Source organism: Perognathus longimembris, chromosome 20 (genome assembly GCF_023159225.1).
Source record: "Perognathus longimembris pacificus isolate PPM17 chromosome 20, ASM2315922v1, whole genome shotgun sequence".
In the NCBI taxonomy this organism is placed as follows: Eukaryota; Metazoa; Chordata; class Mammalia; order Rodentia; family Heteromyidae; genus Perognathus; species Perognathus longimembris.
In genome coordinates, this window is record NC_063180.1 from 42,871,389 (window position 1) to 42,889,982 (window position 18,594).

General features: G+C 46.8%; 1 protein-coding gene across 4 annotated transcripts in view; it reads right to left on the bottom strand.

Moving 5' to 3' along the window:
• Nucleotides 1–1,243: 1,243 nt before the first annotated feature.
• Uaca (uveal autoantigen with coiled-coil domains and ankyrin repeats) overlaps nt 1,244–18,594 on the bottom strand; it is a 52,134-nt gene continuing 34,783 nt past the window's right edge. For all 4 annotated transcript variants that reach the window (XM_048368790.1, XM_048368793.1, XM_048368792.1 and 1 more), the window contains exons 10-19: nt 16,528–16,587; nt 15,871–15,978; nt 14,905–14,937; nt 14,226–14,324; nt 13,030–13,066; nt 11,622–11,674; nt 6,770–9,508; nt 5,375–5,527; nt 3,174–3,239; nt 1,244–1,433 (exon numbers count right to left, since the gene is read on the bottom strand). In XM_048368790.1, coding sequence (XP_048224747.1) covers nt 1,362–1,433; nt 3,174–3,239; nt 5,375–5,527; nt 6,770–9,508; nt 11,622–11,674; nt 13,030–13,066; nt 14,226–14,324; nt 14,905–14,937; nt 15,871–15,978; nt 16,528–16,587 — 3,420 coding nt within the window. In that variant the 3' untranslated portion in view covers nt 1,244–1,361. The remainder of the gene's footprint in view (nt 1,434–3,173; nt 3,240–5,374; nt 5,528–6,769; nt 9,509–11,621; nt 11,675–13,029; nt 13,067–14,225; nt 14,325–14,904; nt 14,938–15,870; nt 15,979–16,527; nt 16,588–18,594) is intronic.

Below are 18,594 nucleotides of genomic sequence, written 5' to 3' on the forward strand. Positions count from 1 at the left end.
ACCGAGGCGTATTCTTTGGCGTGAGCAGCTATGTGATGGGATTTTAAAAACTGAGCTCAGGACACTCAAAGATGACGGTTAAGAACTTAAGACAACTCAGCTGAAATGACCCTCTTGTTTGGTGACTTCCTTACAGTCAAATTAGTCATTTTCGGTCTGAGTGGAAAATTTGAAAAATAACAAAGTAGCAAGATTTGTAAACTTTCCTTCGTGAGATATATATAGTTAGTAAAAATAGTTATTTACTATAACCATGTCCAAGTTTATTATTTTTCCATCTATATTCTCACAGTTGGTTGCATTATTGGCTATATAACCCTTACAGGTTTATTTCCTAAATTAATTCTCTGATGCAAATTTTGTGAGAAACTTGCATTTCACATTATTAATCTCATTAGTACAACTTTCCTATAAATAAGCATGGAATGCGTGGCGTGGTGTGCGCACGCATGAGTACTTGATTACCAGAGTAGCAAATGTCAAAGTCATGCCAAAAAAAGAAAGAAAAAAGTGTGGTGTTGGCATCTTCAAAAACCTAGCATCTCCTTTATCATTAATTTCGTTTTAAATACCATGGCAAGAAAAGTCACCACAAGCAGAAAATGAAGACACTGTTATAAAGATGATGAGGCAATCTTTTTATAAATTCCTGAAGCATTCTGCCCTTGCCTGTTCACAACTGAAATGTAATTTAGCACTGCAAATTACATTTATATGAAAATAAATTTATTTAAAAAGACATAAAAGAGGGAAGGGGTGACACTGTCCAAAAAGAAGTATGCTCTTTAGCTGACTTATGAAACTGTAGCCCCTCTGTACAGCACCTTTATAATAACAATATTTTTTAAAGACACAGAAGTTATTCACATAAGAAATAAAATCTGTACTTCCAAAAGAAGTGAAAGGCACCAATTATGCTGCCTCAATAAAGACATGACTTGGCCAGCCAAGTTACACCCTGGCCCTCAAACCACATTAGGGCTGAGGACCAACTACGTCTTTTAATCCTCTTAAAAGTGGCCACCACCTAACTAATCTCTCTGAAGATTATTTCGGCCCAAGCCCTCTTCATACGGATCTGCTCAGATGGCTCATGTTTTATTAGGAGTTCAAACATTTAAAAAATATGTAGTTAACACAGGGCAAAGTGTAAGGTTGTTTGCCTACCTGTAAAACAAATACACAGAACAGAAGACAGAAAGACTCAGCAACATACTCCTCTAATTAGAAATAAAAACCTACGGACGGAACACAACATATTTTATTGTAATTGTGCTAGCGGAGCGAGGCCCGGAGAGGCACCGAGGGCACGAGGAGGGCTGGGCAGCTGGGCAGGAACGCCAGGGGTGGTGGTGCTGGCGCTAGCACACGAGTCCCTGGCGCATCTGTATGATCTGCAGGAGGGCCGCCTGGACATCCTCGTCCATGTGACCCTGGGGACAAGAGAGCAGACAACAGCTCGTGTCATCTTCATTCAAACAGGAATTCCACAGGCGATGGCTCTACCCGGGGCCCAGGTGCCTTGTGCTTCAGACAGGCCAAGTCCCACGCAGGCTAAGGCCTCTGACCAACCTCGGTGACGGGCGACAGGAACCAGAGCCACGCTCCCTCCCGAACACAGGAAGGTCAGGGCACACAAAGGCACCACTTGCTCCTGACATCCATAACCAGAAACATGGGCAAAGCTTGCGCTCTCGCTCTCTCTCTCTCTTTCTCCTTCCCCCTCTCTTCTCTCTGCTTCCCTCTCTCCTTCCATCTTTCTCCTTCCCTCTTTCCTCTCTCCCTACTTCCTCCTCCAGCTCACAACATTTCTGTTGGCATCAAATTTTGCTTTCAGAATCTGTTATTGTAGCAGGATGTTTAAGTTTCAAGCCTTGGCTCCCGCCCGTAGCCACTACTATATCACCTACAGAAAGGGAGGGACTTTCAGTGTAAGAACTGGGTGTCATAAATCATCTTTTTATGATTTCATCTAGGTCTCTTACTCTGAAGCTTCCTCTTAACATCCTTCTTTGTTCCCTCCTTCTGTCTCTCTGAGGGTGGGAAGTACTGGGGTTTGAACTCAGGGCCTTGCGCTCGCCAGGCAGTGTTCTCGTGCTCAGCCACGCCCCCGGCCCCTTTCAGCAGTGATTGAGACTGGCTTTTACTTTTTGCCCGGTGTATGCCTCGACTTCAACCCTACTATTTTCTCACTCCAGCTGTAGATGGGATGAAAGGCAAGTGCCACCACACCCCACTTCTTCCTTCAGATTCCCACACAGCTGGGGTGACAGGCATGGACGATGACACCCAGCTACTGGTCGTGACGAAGTCTCTCAGACTTTCTGCCCAGTCAGTTAGCCTCAAGCTGTGATTCTCCTAATGTCAGCCTCCTGAGTAGCTAGGATGACAAGGGGAAGCTACCTTGCTTGGTTCTCTTTTTTTTCCTTTCTGAACAGAATGACCTCATAAATTTCAAATCCAAATAATTCCTATTATCTCTCACTTGTCATGCTAACATTTATCCCTTTTAGCACGTCTTCCTGAAGAGCTCATTCCTGCTGTTCACATGGTTGCCACTGAGCATTCACACTGAATCCTTTCACTGTGAATATTTTCTTAGTATGACTTCTTAAAAAATGGTTTTTCTCAGCATATCCCTCAAGAAGAGAACTAACAATCTTAAGTTCTGAGTTTCAGGCTCAATAAACAGGATTATCGGTTACCTCTTTAATTATTCCAATTCTACGCACTCCCTGCTTGTCATTTGCATGCCTTTCTGGTATTCCCTGCGTTGCAAAGAAAACCTCCCCGGCAATCAGGAAGCAGATGACGACCCTGCACCTCCCGCCTCCCCCCTTCGCTGAGGGCCCGTGTAGCTGACAGGGTGCCGCCTCCAGCTACGGCACTGTTAACAGGCGCCACCACTGTGTGTTGCCAAACTGTCTAAAGAATGAGTGACAAGCAGATGGTGACAACACTAAATTTAAGATGTTGTGTTTCCATATAGCTTTGTAAATTTTTCTGGGAGATACGCAAGCCACGATTAAAAGAAACACAATTATTTTTAAATAAGCATATGGGGTACAGCTACTTTAAACGTCAATTACGTTCGCATAAATTTATTTAAAAATAAAACAGCATTTTGTTTTCTCGAAAACATTAGCCTTTCCAAAGGAGCAACAGTTCTGTACCTGGGCAGCACTCAGTAGGTGTGTCCGATAGATGGCGATTACTTCTTGGTGCTGTCTGTCAGCATCCTAGGAATGTGGACAGATGGACAGATCAGAATATCAGCATTCACCTTTTCTGATCCCAGGACGCTGAGCTTGAAGCTACAGAACACAGCATTGGTGTTAAGGCATCCTGCCATGCACAATTCCCTAATCTGAACTGGGATAAACTTTCCTGACAAATGTGTGTGTGTGTGTGGGGGGGGTATCTGTGCTACACAATATCCCAAGTCATCTGGAATTCCTGCCTTAGTTTACCTCTGCTGCACAGACTTGCACAAATGCTCACCAATGTACACTCCGGATCACTCCAAGTTTCTCCCTGCTTCCCACCGCTGCGGGTGCTCCCGACCCTGCTTCCCACCGCTGCGGGTGCTCCAGACCCTGCTTCCCACCGCTGCGGGTGCTCCTGACCCTGCTTTCCACCACTGCGGGTGCTCCTAACCCTGCTTCCCACCGCTGGGGGTGCTCCCGACCCTGCTTCCCACCGCTGCGGGTGCTCCTGACCCTGCTTCCCACTGCTGTGGGTGCTCCCGACCCTGCTTCCCACAGCTGTGGGTGCTCCCGACCCTGCTTCCCACCGCTGCGGGTGCTCCCGACCCTGCTCCCTGAGCCAAGGCGGCTCTTTCCTCACATGGCTTTCAGCTCAACCACCCTGGCTGACACTCCCTTATGTGAAGAGAAAACCCAAGGCCATCAGCTTGGGTCTCAATGTCTACAATGCGGGCCCCAGATCCACTAAGGCCTGCCAGCACGCCTGGCCACATCCCTCGCACTCTTCCTGCCCCCCACCTTCCTCCCCACGGCCCTGTCCTCACCACTGTTTGCCTGGACGATTCTTTCACCTTCCAAAACCACCTGTCGTATAAGTCCTGGCCTTTAGAACTAGCTCCCACCCCTCCCAGCAGTCTTTCTTTCCTTCCTGGAAGTGGTGCTTAGTGTGCTACGGTTCACACGTTTTCCCTCCAGCGAGTGCACCAGTGCTGGGAAGTAGAATCTGGAAGAGGTGATCCATCAGGCAACCTCTTGGTGATGGATTAACGACATGATCACAGGAAAAACAAACAGACACCAAAAAACCCCAAGGAGGAAGCAGCCGCCAGCCGCTTCGTGATGCCTTCCTCCTGCCCTCCGCATGCGCAGTGCCCTGGTTTCTCGTCTCCAGAACCAAAACCAAATGAGGTTCCGCTCACTATAAACGTGCTGCCTAAATCGCAAGTCCGTACTTAACATCTCGTTTTGCTATTTTCCTGGATCTGCATTTGGCCGCTCTAACTTCAAATCTTGATGGGGACAGGGAAGGCCACAGTGCCATGTACAGAATACACAAAGTACTTCTGATTGCCGGCGGGGGTGTGGGGGGGACACCCTAACCTTTAGGTATGCTGACGGCAACATTTTACCATTATTAGTCTGCAGACCAAGAGTGCTACAAGTGGACACTTAAAAAAATAATTACACTAGTCAGCTTTCTGTTACTGAAACAAAACATTTAAGATAATCAACTTAAAAAGAGGAAAGGTTTATTTTGGCTCACAGGTTCCAAAGGTTCAGCAAGAGAGCGCATCACAGTGGGAAGACACCCTTCCAGGACAGAAGGGAAGAAGAGGGAGTTGTACCCCCTTTCAGGTCACCCTCCAATGGCCAGGAGACCTCCCTGTAAGCCCTGACTCTCCTTAAAAGGTTCCACCACCTCCCAACAGCAGAGTCCAAGACAAGGCACACACAGAGGACTAAGTCTTGAACACAGGTGGAGGGGGGCTGTCTCCAGATCCAAATTACAGCAATTACTTCCCACCCCAAACCAACTCCTGACTCCTACAGAAAGGGAAAATGTTAGCGCACTCGCTGATTCCACAAGAACGTGAACAAGCAAGCGGTCAGTTCTCCTGTCTCATGGACGGGAAGCTAAGGTTTGAAGAGTGTTCTGTGCCACTCCCGTTAAGTGGCAGGACTCACGTCAGCTTCAGCTTCCAAACCTGGGTGCCTTCTTTGAATTCCTATGGGCATAGGGTATACAAGCACTAGACAGTTCCAGGTGTGAACACCCACACGTTCCCAGATTCCCGCCTCAGCCTCACGCACAGCAAGAGGCCCCGCCCTCCCAGTGCGCATGCCTGCCACTCACAGCACGAGGCCCACCCCCAGTGCCTGCCACTCACAGCCAGCTGCTGCTGCAAGGCCTTCACTTGGTGTTGCAGGGCGTCGACCAGCTGGCTCTGCCGCTTGCTGGGGCTGCCGCTGGTGTAGGTGAGCTGAGAGAGGCCATTGAGCGCTTGCTTCAGTCTCTCTACGTCATTGAGCAGCTCTGTTATCTTTTGAAAGAGAAAAAAGGCACAGGAGAAATGTGCAGTATTCATTGCCAATGAGCATCTGTGCACAGAAATCACTCTTGACTTGAGATATAAACTTTACCCTCACAAACCAGAAAACTGCCAGGATTATAGACAAAGGTACAGACAATGTGCAACGAGTGTAATTTCTTGAGTTAAATTTCCTACAATAAGTTCCCTACAAAGGTACTATCCAGTTAAAAATAAATGCCATGTACAGTCTTCAGAGTTGGGCAGAATTTACTCTTCTTACTTTTAAGCAGCAGAGTAAGGACCTGTGAGGTATAGAAACTGCAGGAAAAGTGGAAGAAGGGAAAGTAAAGGAGCACAGCTCAGGTGCAGCTGGAACTGACCTATGAGCCTGGATCCTTTCAGGAGTCGTCAAATTAATAGCAGCATGCAGAAGAAATCAGTAACTGGCCATTACAGTTCTATATAACCATATTCCTACCTTCCACATACGCTGAAAAGCTTGAAATTCTAGATCTTACAGGAATATGTGCCAGAGGTTAGTGTTGAGCCTGTCCACTGGGGAGGGCAACAGCAGCTATAATTACTCATGCACGGGGAGAGCTGCGGTCTGTCTTCGCCTCCACATTCTATGACTATGCTTCAAAAGCACAAGTGAGTATTCTGCACACGGTGCCATGAGGATGTTATAAACCCCGATCAGCCAGGTAATCTGAACTTGGTAGTGTAAATTTTTTATATAGATGGCAAAGCCAAATAAAGCTGGCGTTTTGGAAGAGGAACCACTTGAGTGTAGGAGAATGCGGGAAGGAGAATGAAGTCTTCAGGGTCCATGGGAGTTGGCACAGAAAGGAGGAAAAGGGTAAAAGGATCACTGTGCAGAAAGATTTGGAGGAGGCCCAAGGCCTGGGAGGGCTCATGTACTGGTACCGCTGGTAGACACTCCCCAGGGGCTTGCTTTCGTGCAGCCCGTACAGGGCTTTTCTCCTCCCACCCCACTGGCTTTCCAGATGCCATGAACCAACTGGATTTATCTGTCAGGCAAGTCTCAGGTCTCCCATCTGGACCGGCTGAAGGAAAACTGCTTTTGCTTTTTGTGTACTTTAATTCGGGATTTTTTTTTGCACAGCAGTAGTCAAACCGGAAAAGTGACTCTTGGTCAGGCTTTTGTAAGTCTGCTGTGGGATACTGTGGCCTCCTCCGGCAGTCCTGCTCCGGGCTTTCCAATCTGTTATTATGCAAACTTACACCTACCTTATTATCTTTGGCTTCAATCTGCTGCGCAGATTCGTGGATTCTCCTCTGTAACTCTGAGATGGTAGTCAGAGACTTATCACACCGCTCTTTCTGGTCCTCGATCTCCTGCTCGAGGCTGCAGCGTATCGACTCCTTCTCTTCTCTCACGGATAATTTCTTCTTTTGGGCATGTAAAACCTCCTCACACACTTCATCATACTTCCGGTTCAGATTGGCCAGTTTTTCATTCAGGCTGGAGACCTGGGCCTCCAAGTCACTTTTTGTTGCCTTGTATTTAGACAAATCTACCACCTCTCTGGTCTCTAATGTCTTTAACGCCTGTTTAGTACTCTGAACCTCAGTCTGGAGCTTGGAGACTTCTTCCGTTTTATTTTGGCTTTCCTGCTCCTTTTCTCGCAAGCTCGCTTTCATGATCCCAACCTCCTTCTCAAAGGCCTCCTTCACCCGCAGGTGTTCCGCCAGGGGCACGGAGGAGGTCCTGTGCGTGTCCAGCTGCTGCTGCAGCCTGCTCACCGCCTGCTGCTCCCTCTCGCAGCACCGTTGCTTGCTCTTCAGCTCCTCCTTTAGGTTCTCAATGGTGCTGGTGAGAGACTTTTTCAGCGCCTCCACCTGTTCCACCGGGACGTGCCGCTTCTGCATGAGACTCTGCGTGGCGAGCATCTCGGCAGTCTGTTTGGCCTTCTCCTCTAGTAGCTTCTCTTTCTCATTCTTCACTTCCGTATATTTTTGTGACAGATCTTTCAACTGTTTGTTTAGCTCTTCGGTTTTTCTACCTAACGCTCTTTCCGCTTCCCGGGCATTCCCCATCAGAGCCTGTGTGTCCTTCAACTCTTTCTGAAGAGTGGCAATCTCCTTCTTGAGCCTGTTGTTTTCCTGCTCGCTTTTCTGGGCTTCTTCTTCTCGCACACGGTACTTCTGTGCCTGCTCCGCTAACTGCTCTTTCAGTTCTTTCTCCGTTGCTTTGAACTTCCGCTCACACTCTTCAAAGCTGATAATCGGCGTGTACTTCAGCCTAATACATTCCTGTATGGTGTCCAGCTCCTTCTTCTGGGCCTTGATCTCCGCGTGCAGCGTCAGGACCTCCTCCTGGCCTCGCTTGTAGTCAGCCAGGGCGGCAGCACTGGCCTCCTGCGCCTCCTTCAGCCTCTGGCCCATGTCCCTCAGCTTGGCCTCGTGCTCATCCAGGCTGACGTACTCGGCTTTCATTTGATTCTGAGTATTTTCCAGGTTCCTTTTGAGGATTTCGTTCTCATCTCTGACTTTCACAAATTCCTGATTGATGTCCTCAGCTCTTTTCTTCACATCTGATAATTCTCGCTTGGTTTTCTCCAGCGTGCCGCTCAATGCACTCTTCACCTCTTCGTGGGTTTTCACGGGCACGTACTGCAGGTTCAGAGTCTTTTTCAGGCTAGCGTTTTCAGACTGGAGTGTGTGAATTTTTTCCTGGTCTTCGCCACATTTTTTGTTCAGTTCAGAGAGCTGATTCTTAAGTTCCACAAGGTTGGATTTCAGAGCCCCCAGCTCCTTTGCATGCTTCTCAGGAGATATGAACACAGTTTCCAGGCGGCTAATGTGCTTGCTTAACCTGTCATTTTCCATCTGCAGTTTCTCGGTTTCCAGTTTCTTTTCTGTGTACTTCTGTGTGGCATCTGAAAGCTTTTTATTCAAATCATCAATGTTCACGTCGTGTGACTTTTTCATTTCTTCGCTGACTTTCAGAGGAACGTAGTGATTCTTCATCTCCACGGTCAGATCATGAACTTGCCGGCTGAGGAACTGGCTGTCCACGCCCGCCCTCTCCAGCTCCCTCTGGAGGGCCTGGTTTTTCAGCGTCAACTCGGTGACTTTCTTCCCCAGCTCCCCAGACTTCTGCTCCCACCGGCGTTTGAGCTGCTCGTGCTCTTCGGGCCGGACACGCTCAGCCAGCTGGGCCCTGACGCTCTCCAGCTCTCTCTTCAACTGTCGGACCTCAGCGAGTGACTTCTCGCGTTCTCTTTCCACCTCCGCTAGCTTCCTGGCTTTCTCGCTCACCTCGCTGGACAATGCACTCTTCATGCTTTCGAAGGTTTCCGTGGGGACGGCAAGGGCCACCTGTGCCTGCAGCTGCTTCACCTGGCCCTCCATCTCCGAAACCTTCCTCCCTGCCTCTTCTTGCTCCAGCCTGCACGTGCTCCGCTCCTTCTGCAGCCACGCCGTTTCCTCCCTCAGCCGGCCTTCCTCCCGCCTCAGCTCTTCCACCAGCCTCTCACTTTGCCTCATCTGGTTCCGCAGTTTGCCCACCTCCATGGAGGCGCCTTCGTACTTGACCTTCATGTCTTTCAACTGGTCCCTCAGCTCCTCCAGGGCCCGGGGGTGCCCCGAGGCGGCTTCACTGGTCAGGTGCTCCTTGAGGGCCAGAAAGTGGGTCTGCATTTGCTTCACTTTCCCCTCCGACTCGTACATCCTCTTCTGCACGTCCTTCAGGGCGTCCTCCAGCTGCCTGATCTGCTCGTCCGAGTCCTCTTTGACCCGCTCGCACTCCAGGGCCAAGGCCTTGCACTCAGCCACCTTGTGGGCCAGTTCGTTCTGGAGCTTGAGTCGGTCTTGCTTCACGGAATCGCAGAAGGTCCGCATGGCTTCCAGCTCTCTCTTTAGAATCTCACTTTCCGAGTAGGAGGTCTGACCGGGGGGAGCCAGCTCCAGGGGTCGTAGCACAGACCTGCTCTGCACCTGGGCGGCCGTGCCCGGGGGAGCACCCTGAAAAGGAAGGACGGCATCAACGGAGGCGGCAACAGTAATTAAATTACAGAAATGCACAGACATTTCCACGCTGTACAAGGAGGGAGGGAGGGAGGGAGGAAGGGAGGGAGGGAGGGAGGGAGGGAGGGAGGGAGGGAGGGAGGAAGGGATCAGCACAAGAAAATCCATTCCAGCATGAATCCCCTCACTGCACTCAGAACCCCTGGAGGGTTCTGTCCACTTCATGTTCTCTTAAGCCTACTTCTGCAGAACAAAAGAAAGGCAGCTGTGGCTTTTGGGTTCTAGCCTTTCCCCCCTCCCTCCCTCCCCCCTCCCTTCTTCCCTTATGCTACTTCTGATACCTACCCAGAACACAGAACATCAACCTTACCAAGACCCACTCGCCACTTATCTGCTTTGTTACTTTGTATCTGGAACTCCAGTCTAAAGGGCCATCAGAGCCCTGAATAAAAGTACTGTGATTTCAAATATGCAAATGTCACGGAATTACCTACTAAGACTTCTAATAAAATAATACTATTTCTGAGTAGCCTCACTGTCAATTCCAACACAGTGCTTTGTAAATTTAGAAAATACCCCCCAAATAAAGACAGCTACTGTGAGCGGGGGGTCAGGGGAATGCCAGTCAACTCACAGAAGAGATGGATTCTCTCAGGAAAACAACTGAGAAGTTAACATGAAATTTGATTGCTATTTTGTTCTATTAATCAGGGCTGGCAAAAAGAAGCTGAGTTAAATGTGGGGTGAAATAGTTCAGAAAGCAGTACATAGTCCTGAAAGACAGCACGTGACTGCTCTGTGGCCCTGCACGGCCAGTAGATGCGCCTGTGAGCGTAACTCATCGACAACGGCCCGTGGTGAGCCCCTACTACGTGACAGCTGTCAGCCGGACCGAAGCCGTCCTCCTCTGCATGGCGAGAAAGCAAATGGACACCAAAGAACCATTCCTAGCCTTGTTGCTTCTGAATTCTCTCTCAATTCATCCATTATTATAGACTAACACGACTGTAAATTGCCATAATTACACCCCATCTCCCATGCACATCACCACCGAGCATTTCTCCAATCTTCTTCAATACTGGTCGCTTGAGGACCACTCTGTCCATGTCGCTACTTGGAATTGAGCACTGGGCCTCCCTTAGCCTGCTCATACTGCCTGTGGAGGCAGCTAGATAAAAACAGCCCCTAAAACAGGCTTCTGAAGGTGCCAGAAAGGCAAGCCTGCATCTACTGGAAAATAAAGGTGAGGAGTAAGCAGTTAAGAAAAGCAGCCAACGTGCTACCTCTTGGAAGTTTGGTTTTGGTGTTTCTGATGTGAATTTCCAAAAAGCAGAACATACATTTAACAGCAAAAGAAAATGTACTTCAAAGCCAACACAGATTGCTTTGGAAAGATCCTATATCTTCTCCTTTATATAGCAAACATGAGGTGGTAAGCAAGCCATGGTGAAAAGAGGAGGCTTGCTACCAAAGATGAGGAGATAGAAACCCTACTCTCCATCTTAGGCCACTGTCACTCTAGAGTACCACAAGCAGCCAGATCTGCCTTCATTAAACTCAAGAAAGCAAGACCAACTATGATGATGAAAACCGTATTCAAGAGTAGCTATGACAACGAAAACTTTACTCCAGGTATGCATGTTTTTTTTACATATGCACAAATGTGTTCCGTGTGTTTGCTGGTCCTGTGGCTTGAACTCAGGGCCTTGGTGTGTCCTTAAGCTTTTGTACTTGAGGCTAGTGTTCTACCACTTGAGACACAGCTCCACGTCTGGATTTTTGGGCTGCTTGGGCTACCTTCAAACAGCAATCCTTAAATTTCAGTCTCCTGAGTAGCTATAGGCATAAGCCACCAGCACCCAGAATCTTTAAAATATTTTAAAAAATAAAAACAGGGGCTGGGAATATGGCCTAGTGGCAAGAGTGCTTGCCTCCTACACATGAAGCTCTCGGTTCGATTCCCCAGCACCACATATATGGAAAACGGCCAGAAGGGGCGCTGTGGCTCAGGTAGTAGAGTGCTAGCCTTGAGTGGGAAGAGGCCAGGGACAGTGCTCAGGCCCAGGACTGGCCAAAAACAAAAACAAATAAAAAATAAAAACAGAATTACCTGTGGATCCGTCATGTACATCTGACCTTGCTTAAGAAGCATGTCTTCTTTTCCTGTCCAAAGAAATGATATGTTAACAAGCTACCCACACCAAAGCCAAGTATAAAGTTGGTTTCATTTCCTCTACCACTTATTTATTATATGATCAAGAGAACCAGGAGGAACAACAGGATATTATCCTTATTCTAAAATATTGATATTTTTCTTATTAATTCTACAAATACAAGGGAAATACCTGAAGCCTACTGATAATAAGGTATTGTCTAGGCAGGTGCTCTGCTGCCTGAATCATGCCTCCAGCCCTTTTTTGCCAGTCTTGGGGGCTTGAACTCAGGGCCTGGGCTCTGTCCCTAAGCCTCTCTGTGCTCAAGGCTAGCATTCTACCACTTGAGCCACTTCACTACCTCCAGCCTTTTCTGAGTAGTTTATTGGAGATAAGAGTCTCACAGACTTTCCTGCCTAGGCTGGCTTTGAACCATGACCCTCAGATCTCAGTCTCCTGAGTAGCTAGGATGACAAGCATGAGCCTGTACTAGTACCTGGCTGCCTCCAGCCCTTTTTACTCTATAGTTATTTGTGAGCTAGGCTCTCACTGCTTCTTGCCATTGCTAGGGTGATAGGCTGAATCGCCACTCTCCTTTTCCTGTTGAGATGGAGTTGTTCACGTTTTCATTTTGCCTCGGCTGGCCTGGAACTCTCTTCCCACAGAGCTGGGATGACAGGCACGCACCACTGTGCTGAGATGAAGGCCTTGTCAACTTTTTGGCCCAAACTGGCCTCAAAGTCTATTTTCCCATTCTCATCAGCCGCGGAAGCTCAGCTACTGTCAGTTTTTAGGAGAACGCATGATTGTTATGCTAACTGGATTGCTTGACTATTATAAAGTACACATTCAAAATTAAAATTATATTCTTTGAAATTTGCAGGGTAAATATTAGTGTGACAGTTAGTAGGTAACTTAATACTTAGAAGAAAGGGAAAAAGGGGTTCTAGAGGAATTGTGTGAAACTGGAGAACAAATGAATGTGAAGGTTCATTACATGTACAGTCCTAAAACAATTATCAATTGAGTTATTTACAGCACCTATCCTTCTAAAATGCTCCAGTATTGAGACGGATTTCTGCCAGCCAGAAAACTATTTCTTTCCATAACAAACCAGCCCCAAATGTCACAAGACAAGCCAATGAACAAGTCCAAATTAGATAATTAGAGAGTATGTCACTTCAACACGGAAGTGAGTGAGGGAAGGCAGGGCTGCTGGGGGGGGGGGTGCCTCTCCCTGTCCCTGGGGACGTGTGGCTCACAAGGGGGTGGGCACAGCCCGTGTGGCTGGACAGACAGGGCGGTGCACACGTTCTTTTGTACTTGGACTGAGAGCTGTGCTGGCAGCTCTACTTTCATACTTACGGTTGCTGAAATGACTTCCTGAGCCTAAAGGATCACTCTGAAACCAGAAACAAGAATCACAACATTTTAGGTAGATGCTACAGCATTTTGTCACACGTTCTATGTTGACTCTAAACGATTATCATTAAAACCTTATTTCTGACATTGTTTCTCCTCAATATTATCCTAGCTCCCAAAACACAGCACCGGCAACAAGGAGAGATCAGCTGGGAATAAACTGCTTCGCTGAGCACTGTCAGGAGAACGGCCCAGAGTTTTAAGGAAAGAGTTCATTGCTCTAAAGCAAGCAACTTTCAATCTCTAGCACTTGCTGCTGCCTCATGTAAAAAGGCAGGGCCATATGCACCTCAGCGCTGCTGGAGGACGGTCCACCTCGCTGCCCAGAGACTGCGCTTGTAAAGCACTGACTACTTGTGAAGGCAAAAGAAGACAGATAGCAGAACCGAAACCAAGGCCAAGGCCTACAGCAGCCATAAAGAACCAGTGCATACAAGACTCCAGTGACCAGTGACATCTATGAAATATACACTGTGGCCTTGCAGAATAACTGTGCAGAGAGAGAGTCAGGACAGTGGCTCCCCTCTGGGTGGGGTCAAGAAGCCAGGATTCCTGGATGTGGTAATGTTTGGTTTCTTGACCTGGGTGTATTAAAATTATGAAAACGGATCAACTGGAGTAGTTTTAACAGGCATGCTTTTTCATGGATATTGTATTTCAGCTAAAAGCTAAAACTGGACCTTAGAAAAACTAACAGCTAACTAATGCAAACAAAGATGGGTGTATGTCCCGAACCCTCTGTGATGTCCTGATTAATCCATGGCCACAATCATTCCTGGCAACCCTGGACACCCTACCACTCATCCACCTGGCGCTCTACTCTAGGACCTTCTCAACTCCTGCAGTGGCAGGTGAGAATGGAAGCCCTGAGAAGGAAAGAATGGCCTTGAAGGAAGCTGGGAAGGCAGAGGGGGAAGTGCTAGCAGCCTTGGAGGATCTCTGGAATGGCTCAGCCTCTGCACGTGTGCCAAGGGGGGGAATTCCTCAGACCATGCCAGGGGGGGCAATCAACTCAGAGACCTCAGTTAAACAGCCTGAGATTAGGCCACAGGCCACAGACTTGGGACTCCGGTTCAAGTCAGATGCTAAGCCGTATTGCTACCCATTAAGTTATAGGGCATAATTTAAGTTTTCTGTACCTCAATATATTTAAATCTGTTTTTCAGAGTCTCAATAGTTCTTAAGCTTTCTTCATGTTGCTTTTCTTTAGCTGCCAGAAGGGACTTCAGCTTTTCTCTCTGAAATGGAAAACAATAAATACAGAAGAAAGTAAAACTACCCTACGCTTTAACTAGGTTGAAAGTATGTTTTAGAAAAGGTGAACTGAAATGACTTTGAGGACTAGAGTTAATGACATCTCCAATCAGGCCTAATTTGACCATTGGCAGAGTGGCTAGCTTATATAAATATCCTAATAAAACGTGATTTATATTTATATATGTGTGTATATGTATACATATATACATAAAATGATATAAAATTCTAACTTTTCTTGTTTTAAATCAATTATTTTTTATTTACAATGATTTATATTTATATATGTGTGTGTATATGTGTACATATATTCATAAAATGATATAAAATTATAACTTTTCTTGTTTTAAATCAATTATTTCTGATTTTACAATGTTTAGGATTTTTATCAAGATTCACAGACAATTACATTGAACACAATGTTCACACCCAGGCTTCTTGTCTTTAAGCAATAACTAGAGATAAAAGCCTCTCCATGTCAATTCAGGACCTAAACCTCTTCTACAATACCATTCTCAATTTGTAAGACATTATTATGGTGTAAAAACAAAAGTATCATCCTACCTCACTTTCCAGATCATCAGCAACCATTACTTCCTAGATTGAAGAAGAAGAAGAAATGCACTTTAGCTCTTGAAAGTTTGCCTTAAAAGGCATAAGCTTGCCAAACACCTTTTGAAAGCAGCGGGCTGCATTCAGAGGAGGGATGGGGGTGTGCTACCCCGACTGGGGCATGGGCACCAGTTCAACCTTCTCCCTACTCCACAAGCATTTTCAAGACAAAAGAACCCGAGAACTGGCTCTCCCTCCTCCAATCTTCACGTCTCTCTTCCTCTCCAAGTCCTGATGTGGCTCTTTGTTCTCCCCACGCCCACGTTTTCTCACATCCAGTGTTACAGATCAAAGTCAAAGTCAGTTTGGCTTGTTTTGTTTGCTTGTTGTTGTTTTCTTTGGGGGGGAAGTCAGTGTTAGTGTGTGAACTCAGGGTCCTGTGCACACTAAGCAGGCACTCTACCACTTGAGCCATGGTCCAAGCTTTTTGCTTTAGTTATTTTTCAGATTGGGTCTACATGTTTTTTGCCAAGACTGGCTGATCTTGAATGTCAACCTTACTACCTCAACCTCCCGAGTACTTGGACCACAGGCATGCAACACCGCACTAGATAAAATGACATCGAACACAATGTTCACACCCAGGTTTCTTCTCTTTAAGCAATAACTAGAAATAAAAGCCTCTCCATGTCAATTCAGGACCTAAGCCTCTTCTACAATACCAGTCTCAATTTATAAAACATATTATGGTTTAAAAACAAAAGTAGAGATAAAATCTTACTAAATTTTTGCCTGTGCTTACCTCAAACCACCTCCCAAGAGGCTGGGATTATACATGTGTGTTACTATGCTCAGACCTGTTCTACCTTTTAGCACCAGGACTTGAATCAATAGGCAAAAGATGACTATTTGTTTCTGATAATGACTATAACAGTAAAACAATTTAGGGATTAAAAAAAAATCAGATAGATCACTTACCTCATTCAGCTGTAACTGTAAGCCATTGACTTTATCCAACAATATTCTCTGTTCTTGCTGAATTTTCCTCAACCTCTCTTTCAAATCTTCATTTTCAATCTCCAAATCCTTAAAAAAGAAACAAAACTTAGTCTTAAAAAAGACCAATTACAGAAGATAATTTTAAAAGCAGTTCACTACCATATATACCTATATATGTATATAAAACAACTTTAAGAACAGTGATTCAATTTAACTTTTATTACCATAATTAATTTTCCAAAATGAACATAAATGCATGGTTTATCTCATGAAGACACATTTGAACCAACAGTTACATAACACTGTTAAATCTTTTGCTTTTTTCTAATAAATAGTAAAGCAACCCTTTTACATTATAAGTCCAATGTTATAAAATTTAATCATTACTACTACACAGACCCAAAACTCATAACAAGCCAATCCTTACAGCTGGGGGTCTGGCTCAAGCAACAGAACATACATGTTTAACAAGCCCTAGGCTCTGAATTCAAGCCCTAGTTTCTCCCACACCCAAAGTCAATTCTGGTAGAACAAACTGGGAAAGACATCCTCCCACCCCACCACGCCCTTCTTCACTCCACCTGCTATACCACCACCTGTTCTTAAAGGAAGCACCAACTTGACTCTTCTTTGTACCTGAACATTGGGACGCTCTCTTTGATTCGGCTTCATGTTGACTTCCTCTTTCAAGTTCCACTTTAGAGAAACATTAAGAACATGCAAGTTAGCATGCATGAGGACAAGCTTAGTGAACAGCCAGTGAGGCTGCACATACCACCAGGGGGCGGCATTTCCACTTAAAATGCAAAGTGTTTCAATGAAACAGGCTTTCCTAAGACAAGTGCAGCAGATTTTTAAATACTAGAATTTTTAAAACTTACGAATTTGTTTGGATTACAACTACGACATTTTAAAAGGGAAAATGTGTACTACACACACACACACACACACACACACACACACACACACACACACAGAAGCTGTGCTAAAGCCCCACCTACCACTCCCAAATAAGAATGTAATTACATAGCAGGTGGCATGAAGTGGTAAGGACAGCAGGGGTCCCTACAAATCGCTTTTCCCTCCAGCCCTGCTGAGACCCAATCTCAGGAGTGGCTTACGGAGGAGACAGACAGCCGGGCAACCCAAGTACACAAAAGTTCTCCAAATGGCCAGAGCCTGCCACAGGTAAACATTGTTTGTGTACACTTACTGCCGCGCAACTTTCCTGCAGCTTAGAGACTTATTTTAACAAAAACACAACATGGTGAGTAAACAGACCAACCCATAGCCTCCGTTTTTGTTTTTTTTTCCAGAACTAATCTTGATAGCTGCAGAATAACTAATTTAGAAAGCGAAAGGTCTCTTCCTGAGGTTTTTCTAAGAGATTGTGTTCATACTCCAAAGTTTTTTTTTTTTCCCCAAGGTTCACCCTGTTTTGTCCGGACACCCTAATGTGTCCAGAGGAGAACTAAGGTATTATTTTTTAAAAAAAGCTACTCTGTATCTGGCTCTTTGAAGGCTTCTGTTATAACTAGTCATCATTATAGGAGTCTGATGAAACATTAAAGGTCTGGTCCAAATTTGGTTCCGGCTACTTTTCTGCCAGAGGCCTGTTTACCAGCGGAGTCTGACATCTTGGCACAGCTTGCTTCATTCATCTCCCCACTTTCCACAATTCCTCCGCACTGCCTCCGCTCCCCACCCCAGCTCTTCAGATAGGCTAGGACCAGCTAGCTTCCTGATACATTCCGAAAGTCCCTCCCTGGCACCCCGGCTCCCCAGGCAGGGCACGCGCCACTGATGGGGCCCCAGTACCTGCTGCTGGCCAGCAATGGGTGCAGAGTCCTTCACTCAGCACCTGCTACCTGACTGGCCTCTCCTGCCTCCTTCTGCAGCCCAGCAGGCAGGGGCAGGCAGTCTGCAGGCCCTACCCAGCCCCACCTCGGCAGTCTGCTGATCATAAGGACATGTTCCTTAGGACCAGAATAAATCCCATGGACAGCATGGATTCTCAAAGTATTCAACACAAAATGGAAACGCAGCACTTCAGAGCCAGTGGTCTTAGTGTTCCCAGTAAAGCACAAGCTCCTTGTTTTCACTCAAATACCCTACAGCAGGGAGCTGGGCACCACTTCCATCCAACAGTGCCTTCTACGAAGCATGCACACTTCAGAGTGCAGTTTGCCTGGATTCCATGCGAGGTAGCAGGTGCAGACTGAGCAGTGGATACTGTATTGGGCTCCTTTCTCCTCCTCCTCCTCCTTTCTCCTCCTCCTCCTCCTCCTCCTCCTCCTCCTCCTCCTCCTCCTCTTCCTCCTCCTCTTCCTCCTCCTCTTCTTCTTTCTCTTCCTCTCCCTCCTCCTATTCCTCTCCTCCCACTTCCTCCTTCTTCTCCTCACCCTCCTCTCCCTTCTCCTTCTCCTTCTCCTTCTATTATCCTAGACTGGTTAGCAGAGGAACAAGGAGCGGTTAGAAAGTTACCCCAGATGGAAAGGAAGGTGGGCACAGACCACAGACATGAGCCATGGGAGGGCGGCTGCTGCACACTGAGACAGGGAAGGGAGGTGAGCTTGAGTGCAGCAGGGGACTGGGTGGACGATGAGATGACACAGGGTGAGGGTGAGGCGCTGGCGGTACCTGAGGGCGATCTCTTCAGGGACTAGAGGTGCTGGAGGAGAGCAGAGAGCCAGTGCAGGAAGA